The 12572-nt window shown below is 42.2% G+C and overlaps 2 protein-coding genes across 4 annotated transcripts in view; one reads left to right on the top strand and one right to left on the bottom strand.

Annotated features, from left to right (window-relative positions):
• sos1 (son of sevenless homolog 1 (Drosophila)) overlaps window positions 1-5959 on the bottom strand; it is a 301150-nt gene extending 295191 nt beyond the window's left edge. For all 3 annotated transcript variants that reach the window (XM_087991552.1, XM_043696383.2, XM_043696384.2), the window contains exon 1: window positions 5249-5959. Coding sequence is in view for 2 of the 3 variants with exons in the window: in XM_043696383.2 (XP_043552318.1) it covers window positions 5249-5335 (87 nt within the window). In the remaining variant the exon portion in view is untranslated. The remainder of the gene's footprint in view (window positions 1-5248) is intronic.
• A 287-nt stretch (window positions 5960-6246) lies between these two features.
• Window positions 6247-12572, top strand: part of LOC122553002 (retinol dehydrogenase 13-like) — a 92962-nt gene continuing 86636 nt past the window's right edge. Inside the window, exon 1 of the mRNA XM_043696392.2 lies at window positions 6247-6388. The gene's annotated coding sequence lies outside the window, so the exon portion shown is untranslated. The remainder of the gene's footprint in view (window positions 6389-12572) is intronic.

Genomic DNA, 12572 nt, shown 5'->3' with positions numbered 1-12572 from the left:
GAAAGATTGCTTCCCCATATAGGAAAGTCTAGAGATCAATCTCGACTAAGATTACCCATTAAAAACACAGGAGAATGTCTGTCTATCTAGGGAATTTTTACCATGGAGGTCTGTCAAGGCTGCGTCATTAAGGATATTAAAAGGCTGAGATAGACAGATTCTCAATCAATATGGGAATCAATGAGATGGGGCAAAGACAGGAAAGTTAAGTTGAGACAGAGTGGAGATCAAACATAATCTCCTTGATAGAGGAACAGACTCTATAGAAATTGAAGTAGGACATCCAGTCAAAAAAAAACTCAAAATTTCAAGTCGCTCCATTAGCTGAATTTTCAGAATGTCTCTTATTTACATAAAACTCAAACCAATCCACCTCAGCATCTTCCATGACCACAATTAAAAAAATTCAGTGGTTGACCTCACTTTATCAGATCTCCTATGCCAGAAATGTAATATTAAACTGCCTCTTCACAGAGCTGAAAAATTTACCTTTACAAAGTTTTCAGTGTTAGAAACCATAACATCAAGGTCAACAACTGGAACGCTGACAAAACAGTGCTCCCGTTACATAAAAGGCTGTAATTAGCACTAACTCAACTACTGCCTCTCATACTATTGAATCCCTTTATGGTCATTCCACCTAAAAACAATTATTATTAGATGGCCAAAGATGGAACTCCTAGAATACTTCAGCCTCCCAAGTTGGCACAGAAGTCAGTTGTCTTAACTTTGAGCACCCCAGAAAATGTACCATGATCATGGCTCCACAGCTATTATGCACATTTCCCTGGACCTCAACAACAACTGGGATCTTTTAACATACTGAAGTATCCAAAAGGCACTTCCACACAGCACTATAAAACAAAACATGACAGAGCCATCTTAGGAAATATTACAGCAAGTGACAAAAGATGATTGAAGGTGTAGGTTTTAAAGGAGTTCCTTAAAAGGAAGCAAGGTGGAGATGAAGACCTGTAGGGAAGGAATTTTAGAATGCAGTTGAAGATAGCAACAGTTCATGCAATCTCAAATAAAGGTCAGGGAACATGACTGATCAGTGTTCTGAATATCAACTCAGAAAAACTCACTGACCAGTTCAAGAACTTAATGGAGTCATAGTAATCACTCATTGGGAAAAGAAAAGTATCCTCTACTCTTTCAAAAATAAGGCTATGTACCATTCTCAACTTCTGAAATATATAGGCCAAACACTATATGGCTCTTAATGTACATCCCTGAGATAGCTGCATTGATCTCTCCAAAAAGTTCAAGTAGCTAACTTTGCATGATAAAACATGTTCTTTCATAATCAGGATCACCATAAGATACACCAAACAGGAATTAAGACAACTGAAACAATTGTCACTACGTTTAATATAAATTGTCATTACAATAGAAATAACCAAAATCTTAAAAAGGTCAATTGATCACTCTTCGCAGAATGACAATACTATTAGAAATTTCATAGTGTAACACTGAAGTAGACCTAAAATATGCAAGCTGAATATGAAATTTTTGACCCCAGAAAATATTCTAGTCCATTCTCAGTTGCCCAAAAACATTAGAGGACTAAAATCCCTGAGAGTCTCCAGCAAACTGGTGGGAAACATCAAGAGGTTCTTCATCTTCAACAAAAGCACTCAGAAGGTGACAGAAGTGATGAAAAAAGTTATCAAAACTCGAGAAACGCATAAAGAACTAGCTCCTGCTGCAGACAATGCAGGTTGACGTCAAGGAGGTTTTCTTGTTGAGGTCCAGGGAAATCTTGAAGAAAAGATGTGGAATTGTCAAGAGCCAAAAACAAGATAATTTTCAGATCCAGGGGCCAGACCATGGAGCAGGACAAGATGTGCTCATGTTTCTTCTTCCAGGAAGTGCTCAAAGAGAGTCCTGTGGTCAACAGCCTGGAAGTAAATGATTGCTCAGTGACATGATCTCAGACTGAAATTGTGAGAATCGGCAAATCCTTTTAAACGAGAGTGGATGACACAAAGCAGACAGACAATACAGCCTCCCAGTCATTCCTGTCCTCTACCAGACACACCTTAAAAATCACAGCATGTCAAAAGAGGCTGGGCCAGCCTTTACCTTTTTTGGAGACAGTTCATGTCAGCGCCAAAACATCTCTGCTGAGGTTCTACAGGGTAGTATCCTTGGCCCAACCACCTTCAGCTGCTTCAATGTCCTTTCTCTAATCACAAGGTCAAAAGTAGTGATGTTCGCTGATGTTGAACATTGCAAATGGTGATTGCACAACCACACAGATACTGAAGCAGTCCACATTCAAATGCAACAAGATTTGGACAATATCCAGACTTGGGCCGACAAGTAACATTCATGCCACACAAACGTCAGGCATGACTGACTATCTAAAATGGCCCCTTAACATTCAACCGTGTTATTACTACTGAATCCCCAGGTATCAACATCCTGTGGTTACCACTGATCAGAAGCTCACTGGACTTGCCATATAAACATGGTGGCTACAACACAGGTCAAAGGTTTGGAATATTGTAGCAATTAACTCACCTCCTGACTCCCTCACTCACCATCTTCAAGTCAGGTATGTGATAGAATACATCCCACGAGCATGGACAGGTGCAGCTCCAACAACAATGAAGCAGCTCAACGCCATCCAGGACAAAGCAGCACACTTGATTGCCAGCACATCAGAAACATCCACTCCCTCAAATCAGTGATGCTCAGTACACAATGCTGCTACTATCTACAAACTGAACTGCAGAAATGCAAAAATCATGAAACAGTATCTTCCAAACCCATGATCACTTCCAACTAGAAAAGTACAAGGGCAGCAGATACATGGGACAACCAGAACCTGCAGTTATCCTCCAAGGCACTCACTATCATGACTGAACTATATTTGTTCCTTCACGGTTGCTGGGTCAAAATCCTGGAATTCCCTCCTTTATGGCATCATGGATCAACCTACAGCACATGGACTGCAGCAGTTCAAAAAGGCAGCTCATCACCACCCTCTCAAGGGCAATTAGGAACAGGCAATACATGCTAGCCAGTAACACCTATGTCTCACAAGGGAATAACAAAAATCTTAATTCAAAACTATTTCTGTTGGAAACCAAAGTGAGAAAATTCCTCCAATTTCCAGTAAGATCCAAGTATTTTAACATGTTTTGAAAAATTATTTACAAAATTAATAGTGTCAGTTGGTCCAGAAACTATTTGGTAATTCACTTCCCAGATGATTAAAATGCAGACTCACTGCTTGGTAAAAGACAAGAATGGACATACTGGAGCCCATCATTTTATTTGTCTAAATTGGATACAACAGGTGAGAGACTTCCCCCTTGCAACAGTTTATAACCCAAAGTACATCCACATGCAGCATCAGCTACAGTATTGAAGTTCTATTGTTTAATAAGCCAAAAAGTTAGCCTTTTTTACAATTACACCAATCACGCTAATTATTCTTTCAGACCATCAGTTTGGTCCACAATATCCGAAGAGGTCCTCAGGCTTTCTGGTCCACCTTGGAATCCAGCATAATCAAGTATTACGATGGCAGCAACGCAATAATTGTGTTCTTTATATTTAGTTATTTTCATAGCAATTAATTACACAACTGCTTTCTACAATCTTTATGGGAATGGTCCCAGGAATGCAAAGCTTAACATGAGGAATGTTTGAGAACTCAGGGTCTTTACTCAATGGAGTTTAAAAGGATGAGGGGGGAATTAATTGAGTATTCTGTATCTTTCAATGGCCTGAACAGAGGAGATGCTCAGAAGATGTTTCCACTGGTAGGAGAGACTAGGACCAGAGGGCACAGCCTGAGAGTAAAGGGAAGATCTTTTAAAACGGAGGTAAAAAAGAAACTTCTTCAGCCAGAGTCACGAATCTATGAAATTCATTGTCCCAGAGGTCTATGGAGTCAGGTCAGAGTATATTTAAGATGGAGATAGATAGATTTCTTTATTGTCAAGGAGAATAAAGGTAATGGGGAGAAAGCAGGAGAATGGGGTTGAGAAGCTTATCAATCATGATTGAATGGCAGAGCAGATTCAGTGGGCTGAATGGCATAATTTCTGCTACTATGTCTTATGGTCTTATCAATGTACAGCTTTTTCTACTTATCTGACAAATAATTACAATATTCCAAAGTGTTCCCCACTCTGAAAAGATGGTGATTTAAGTTAGATCAGATATTTTACTTGAGTGTTTCAGAAATCACAAAAAACTACTAGTACTAATATTTTTTTAAAATTCACAAAACTTCACCAGAGTCAGGACAACCAAGCATTAAATTTCTGGAAAAGCTCAGCAGTTCTGACAAAGGATCACTGGACCTGAAACGTTAACTCTGATTTCTCTCCACAGATGCTGCCAAACCTCAGCATTTCCATTAATTTCTGTCTTTGTTTCTGATTTCCAACATCCAGAGTTCTTCCGATTTAAATTAAAAAAAAGAATCAAGCTTATCCTGAAGATACTTGGTCATTTCCATTCTTTTTTTCAAAATCGAGATTTACTTGACCAAAATTGTTGACAATTCTATCTCACTTGCCCAATAATCCCTTCCAGGTATCAGGCTACCTTTTACGTCACAAAGTCCACAATTTGCCTTCAATCGAACCTTTCACTAAAAGCAGCACACAGGCTTGAAACTTGAAATCTCAGTCTCGCATTCACTTTCATTCTGTTCACTGTCCAAAACCCCATAAGCAAAAACCACATGATGAACATGCACCATGTTGCAACTGATTCCAAAATACCCCGACCCCAAAGTCATTTGCAACACAGTAACCACAAGGGGGAAGAAGATCAAAACATATCAGGTAAAACTTCACTTAATTATGGTTTAATATGTCGAAAGCTAATAACTGCGATAACCAATAGCAAAAAATCGTATGCACACAATAAAAGTTGCTTCCGAACAGAATGTCATATCATAATCAGCAAAATACGATTCAAAAAAGTCAAATTCACCAAATTAACAAACTTATTTGTCAAACCAGTTGACAACGGTAGAGGAAACATGTTCCTTTCACAAGTTCTCCGTTCCTATTACTGAAATATTTAACTGATTTAATATAAAATGCCTGTAAAACGGCATTTTAGCATCCTTCACTGCACCTCTAAAATATCAAAAACATCAGGTCCATGGTTCGATACGTCAAGCCTCGAATTTCTTGGAAAAAAAATTACAATAAATCTCGCAAATTCATAATTCAAATATAAACACATACTGGAGCTTCAAAATAACTTTTACCTTCCGTAGAGCAGCGACGAGTAGACCCCGCCATTTGGGTGCATTGTCCTCACTGAAGAAATCGTACTGTTGTTGTGGCTGCTGCATGGTACAGCCTCCGGCCCCCGGACGCGCACCCGCAGCCTTTTTCCAGTCAGTAAGAAGATTGGACGTTTTCTTCTTCGATCGCCACTCCTAGGACCGATCTTGAAATTATTCTCTTCCTCCGCCTTTTGCTCCCTGTCCGACTTCTAAAGCGTTCGCCGACAGCTTCTTATCCGCACAGCCCCCCACCACCCCTCCTCCCTCCCCAAAAGTTTCAAAGTGATCGTTCCCCTTTCTTGTTACCCCCACCAGCCCCTTTTGCTGTCGTCGCTGGTGCTCGCGTTCACCTCTCTCGCACGCCGGGGACACCATTCGGCTGCAAAGCAAACGGGGAGACGCTGGACACGGCAGCCAACCAACGGCTCAGGCTCGAGACGAGGGGGGTGGGGGCCGCAAGAGTAAGACGGCGCGATCTCGAGGCGAAAATTCAACGGTCGCCCTGGATCGAGGCGGGGGGAGCCAGTCGCCAGCTGACCTATATACACACACAAATTTCGATTTGTCTCTCTTCCACAACCCCCCCCCCCCCCCCCCTTTGAAACTCCCTTTTCACTGGTGTGAACGCCCACGATTACATATTGAGAGCCAACCCCCGAGGCGTCAAATACTGGCCGAGAATAATTTTAAAAAAGGAGAAACAAGTCACCCCTTCTAACGATAAATATAACAAAAATATCCCGTGTGTTCTTCAAACTTGAGAGCTTCAAACGTCTGCGCATGCGGCCGGATAGGCAGGGGGCCGCATTTTCTTTCTCAACCCAACACGGAAAAGGAACAGGAGAAAAGATTGCCCTGTTTACGCTGCCGTGTTCCGTGCATTCTGGGAAACAGAGTTCATTCTTGATTGCAATTGCAGCAAGTTTATTCACGTTCATAGTTTCATTGAGTGTGGTTTTACTGAGCGAACGATCCTTTGGACCGATTCATTAAAAAAAACTTAAAATACAAATACGTCAGCTAACAGCAGGACTCCTGAATATTGATGTTTTCTCTAGCTTTGCTCCGGATATTATTATTGTTGAGATGATCTAACGGACCGAAGGCAACACAAACCAGGTAAAGGAGGGCTTGGATGGTCAAAGAACATTTCCTGACGGACGTACTGCAGCAACTAGGTGAACTATAAACGACGTGGACGAGAATATAGGAGGCATGATTAGTAAGTTAGTGGATGACACCAAAATTGATGGTTTAGTGGAACAGTGAAGAAGATTTTCTAAGCACAATGGGATCTTGATCAACTGGGCCAGTGGGTTGAGGAATGGCAGATGGACTTGAATGCAGATAAATGTGAGGTATGGCATTTGCTAACACAAACCAGCGGGGCTTACACAGTTAATGATACAGCACTGGGGAGTGTTGTCAGACAGAGACCGAGGGGTGCAGATACATAGTTCCTTGAATGTGGCATAACAGGTAGACAGGATGGTGAAATAGGTGTTTGGCATGCTTGCCTTCATCGGTCAGAGCACTGAGTACAGGAGATGGGATGTCATGTTACAGCTGTACAAGACATTGGTCAGACCACATTCGGAATACTGTGTACAATTCTGGCTGCCCTGCTGTGGAAGGATGTTCTTAAACTGGAAAGGGTGCAAAAAAGAGTTACAAGAATGTTACTTAGACTGGAGGGTTTCAGTTATAAGGAGGCTGAGATGTTTTTGCCATGGGGCATAGGAGACTGAAGGGTGACCTTATGGAGGTTTTATAAAGTCATGAGAAGCATGAATAAAGTGAATAGCCAAGGCCTTATCCCCAGTGTACGGGATTCAAAACAAAAGGGCATAGACTTAAAGTGAGAGGATAAACATTTAAAAGGGACCTGAGGGGTAATGTTTTCACAGAGTGTAGTGCGTGTATGGAACATCTGCCAGAGGAAGTGGTAGACGTGAGTACAATTACAACATTTAAAAGACATTGGAGAGGTGCATGGATGGGAATGGTTGAGAGGGATACGGGCTAAACGCAGGCAAATGGAATAGTTCAGTTTAGGAAACCAGATCAGCAGGGACAAGTTGGGCTGAAGTGTCTGTTCGCCTGCTATATGACTCTAAAGTCGAACTTTCAACTGATGCCAGGACTTCTGTTTAGCATTTTGACAAGATGAGAATTGAGTAATGCTATGTTTATGTAATTTAAGGTGTATAAAGAAAATGGGTATTTCTGGCTTTGCAGAGGACTTTCTTAAACTGCCTAAAACTGGATTCCTCTGTGTACCCTTGAATAAGAATTGTAACATTGATTCTGGTAGTTTGTCAGCTTGCACCACTGCAATCTTGGCCTCGTTGGCAAGGTATTGTGTAACATTGCTGGGACCAGGCCTCCAAACTGATAAATATATTTTAGTAAGGCTGCAGTATTTTGCAACAGTCTTCAGCCAGTAGTACCAAGTGGATGATCCATCTTGTACTCCTCCAGAGGTCCCCAGTATGAGAGATGCCAGTCTTCAGCCAATGCAGTTCACTCCATGTGATGTCAAGAAAGGCAGTCAATGGGCCCTGACAACATTCTGGCAATAATACTGAAGATATGCTGCAGAACTTGTTGCACCCCAAGCCTAGCTGTTATAGAACATAGAACAATACAGCACAGAACAGGCCCTTCGGCCCTCGATGTTGCACCAACCTGTGAACTAATCTAAGCCCATTCCCCTACACTATCCTATCATCATCCATATCCTTATCCAAGGACCATTTAAATGCCCCTGATGTGGCTGAGTTAACTACACTGGCAGGCAGGGCATTCCACGCCCTTAACACTCTCTGAGTAAAGGACCTGCCTCTGACATCTGTGTCTTAAATCTATCACCCCTCAATTTGCAGCTATGCCCCCTCATTATAATGGTCACTCTCTCCAAAGTGCTCACCTACCACTAAATCAAATGCCTGGCCTGGTTCGTTACCAAGTACCAGATCCAGTGTAGCCTCCCATCTTGTCAGCCCTTCGACATACTGTCAGGACATCCTCCTGCACACATTGGACAAAAACTGATGCATCCGATGTACTAGAGTTATAGCATTTCCGGTCAATGTTGGGGAAGTTAAAAGTCCCCCATAATGACCACCCTGTTCCTTTCATTCCTACCCAGAATTGTTTTGCCAATCCTCTCTCCACATCCCTGGAAATTTGCAGAAGCCTATAAAAAATTCCCAGCAGTGTGACCTCTCCTCTCTGTTTCTAACCTCAGCCCATAACACCTCCGTAGACGAGTCCTCGTCAAAAGTTCTTTCAGCCACCATTATACTGTCCATGATTAACAAAGCCACATCTCCCTCTCTTTTACCACCTTCCCTGATCTTAATGAAAGATCTAAACCCTGGAACCTGCAACATCCATTCCTGACCCTGCTCCATCCATGTATCTGAAATGGCCACAACGTTCGAAGTCCCAGGTACCTGTCCATGTTGCAAGCTCACTTACCTTATTCCGGATACTCCTGACGTTAAAGTACTCACACTTCAAACCAGCTTGCTGTCTGCCAGCACAATCCTGTGACTGTCCATGTGAAATCCTGTCTATGTCCTCCCTACTCACATCTTCCTGAGCACTGGAACTACACCACAGGTTCCCATCCCCCTGCTGAGCTAGTTTAAACCCAGTACAGCTGCAATACTGGTTTTTCCCTGATGATGTGGAAATTCGCCCACATGTGTCCTGTACTCGAAAAGCAGGACAAATCCAATCCAATTAATTTCTGTCCCCATCAGTCTACCCTCAATCATTAACAAAGTGATGGACAGTCATAGAATTGGCTCATTGAGTCTGTACTGCCAAAATTATACTACTAGCCCCATTTTCCCACACTAAGCCCATAGCCTTGAATGTTATGACACCTAATGTGCTCATCCCAATACTTTTTTAATGTTGTGAGATTTCCCCACCTCAATTCAGTGCATTCTGGACCCCCACTGCCCTCTGGGTGAAAATGTTTTCCTCAAATCACCACTAAATCTCCTGCCTTTCACTTTAAAATTATGCCCCCATGATATTGATCCTAAGACTAAGGAGAAAAGCTGCTTTTTATTCACCCTGTCCATGGCCGTCATAATCTTATCCACCTTATCAAATCCCCTTTCAACTTTCTCTGCTCCAAAGAAAACAGTGTCTTATCCAGCCTCTCTTAATAGCTCCATCCCAGGCAATATCCTGATCAATCTCCTTTGTACCCGCTCCAGTGCAATCACATCCTACCTGTAGCGTGGTGACCAATAACTGCATGCAGTACTTCAGCTGTAGCCCAACCAAAGTTCCATATATTTCGAACATGACCTCTGTATCATGACTGAAAAAGATAAGTATCCTGTATACCTTCTTAAATACCCCCTTAACCTGTCCTGCCACTTTCTGCCAAAGTGCATCACCTCACATTTATCAGGATTAAATTATATGTCACTGATCTGCCCATCTGACCAATCCATACATATCCTCCTACAACCTGACACCTTCCTCGTCACGATGAACTACCCAGCCAACTTTTGTGACATCTGCAATCTAACTTTTCATCCCCACTCACCCCCAAATTTTCATCTACATCTTTATGAACATTACACACAATAACCACTGATCCCTGTGGTATACCACTACACACCAGGCTCCAGTCACATGAACAGCCTTTCACCACTGCTCATTGTCTCCTGTCACACACCCAATTTTGGATCCAACTTGCCAAATTACCCTGGATCCCACAAGATTTTTGCCTTTATCAGCTTTCCAAGTGGGACCTTGTCAACGACTTTGCTGAAATTCAAATAAGTTACATTAACTGCCTTACCCTCACCCAAAAAACGTGGTCACCTCCTCAAAAAATTCCACTAGATTTGTTAGGCATGACCTCCCTCTGACAAAGTATGTTGACTATCTCTGATCAAAACTTGTCTCTCAAAACAGAGTTTAATTTTGTCCTTCACAGTTTTCTCCAATAGGTTCCCTATCACTGATGCTAAACTCATTGGTCTATAGTTCCTTCACCTTTTTCTACCACCCTTGTTATTAGAAAACATTAGCTATCCTCAAGACATTAGGTACCTCCCCTGTGGCCAGAGATTTGAAAATTTGGGTCAGGGCAATTTCCTCCCTCATCTCCCATAGCAGCATGGGATACAACTCATCTGGACATTGAGATATCACCGCTTTAAATCTGCCAAAACCTCCAATAGCTCCTTGGTTCTTATATCTATCTGCTCAAGAACATCACAGTTTCGAGGGATATGCGCTAAACGCAGGCAAATGGGACTAGTACAGCTGAGAAAACCTGGTCGGCATGGATATGTTGGGCTGAAGGGTCTGTTTCCCTGCTGACATTACTCTAAAGTCGAATTTTCAATTGATGCCAGGACTTCTGTTTAGCATTCTCAAATTCTGTACGAACAGCCTCCTCCTCCCGAATAAAAACAGAAGTGAAGTTTTAATTTAACACTCTACATATGTCCTGCAGTTTCACGCATAGTTTCTCCTTGGTCCCTAATAGGCCCTACTCTTTCCTTAGTTATTCTCTTCCCTTGATATGCTTGTAGAATATCTTGGGATTCTCCCTCATCTTGCCCATCAGCATTTTTTCAAACCCTCTCTTTGTTGTCCTACTTGCTTGAACTCCCACTCTGCACTTTCTATACTCCTCCATTGTTTTGCTCCCTTTATACCTGTTACATATTTCTTGTTTTCCTTTTTATTGTCAAGATGTTTTCAACAGTGTGACCAAGCAACACTCACTTAGCAATAACACTGAGACCAAGTTTGGGTTCTGTGAGACCCACTAAGCTCCTGAGCCCATTACAAATTTGGTTCAATCATTGACAAAAGAGCTGAATTCCAGACGTGTGGTGAAAGTGACTGCCCTTGACATCAGGACTGTATTTGTCTGAGAATGACATCAAGGAACCTGAGCAAAACTGGAGGCAATGAGAATGATGAAGAAAATTCTCCTTTGATTGGAATCAAGCCTGGCACAAAGATGGATGGTTGTGGTTATTAAAGGTCAGTCATTTTAGTTCCAGAACATCAGCTTCAACTCAGCAGAGCAAGGGAGGCAGCAACATGGTAAGTGGATTTAATAGTTGCAGCTTCAGGGTTTATTGGTTGGGAAAACAAGTCAAACAGTGACATCACAGAGAAGCGGTGGATTTTTTTTTAAGAAGAGATTAACTGAGAAACCACAAGAATAGGCAAAAGTCAGATTCAATATAATAAAGTAGTATAATTAAGCAAAGTACAGTAAGGGAAGTAAAGTTACTGTAAGGGAAGTAAGTGTATAGTGTTCCTATACTCTGTAAATCTATAATTAATACTTTAAAGAAGGGAAGTAACTGAAAAGCTTAAGGCAAGTCGTGGCAGCAGAGCTTGCACTTGTGATATGCTGCTTCTGTGCTATGTGTCAAATCATGGAAGCTCTAGTTGCCCCTCGTGGCCACATAAGTAGGAAGTGTGTCCAGCAACAATGTTGAGTATGTCGTGGACAGCACTATCAGTGAGGTGGTCACACTGCAGGGGAAGAAAGAATGACCACCAAACAGAGTAGAGGAAGGCAGGTACTCCAGGGGTGTCTTTTGCTCATCTCCATTTTTAATAGATATTCAGTTTACATACCATCAGAGAAGATAACTGCACATGGGAAATCAGTGTGAACCTTCATGGTATGTGAGTGGGTCTGCTGCACATGAGGGGAGGAAAAAGAAAGGCAGGACGATAATGGTTGGGGTTTCACTTGTAAGGGGAACAGACAAGTATTTCTGCAGCTGCAGAAAGACTTCAGGATGGTATGTTGCCTCCCTAGTGCCAGGGTCAAGGATGTCAGTGCACAGCTGCAGGGCATCCTGAAGGGGGAGGGCAAACAGATGGATACTGTGACACACAATGGTACCAATAAGGGATGATGTAGAAAAAGGGATGATGTCATTCAGGCAGAATTTAGCAAGCTAGGAAGTCGATATAAAAAGCAGGACCCAATAACTAGCAATCTCTATGTGGTTGTGAGAACAGAAATGCGTTAGTCCAGATGAATGTGTGGCTGCAGAGATGGTGTAAGAGGGAGGCCTTCAGATTTCTGGGAGAATGGGACCAGTACAAGGGTTGCAGCTAAAACAGCCTGGTACCAGGATCCTTCTGGGAAATTTGCTGATGCTTTTGCCAGGTGAGTAGATCCTGAAAGAATATTCTGCAAGTCGAGTTGCAAAGCCAAAATGAGATGAGATAGCAAGTGAGTAAGAAAGGCATCGAAATTATTGCCGGTTCAGGCACAAGGGAG

Source organism: Chiloscyllium plagiosum, unplaced genomic scaffold (assembly GCF_037043375.1).
Source record: "Chiloscyllium plagiosum isolate Xiang-an unplaced genomic scaffold, Cpla_swu_hap1 HiC_scaffold_10, whole genome shotgun sequence".
In the NCBI taxonomy this organism is placed as follows: Eukaryota; Metazoa; Chordata; class Chondrichthyes; order Orectolobiformes; family Hemiscylliidae; genus Chiloscyllium; species Chiloscyllium plagiosum.
This window is presented reverse-complemented; position numbering and strand designations above follow the sequence as displayed.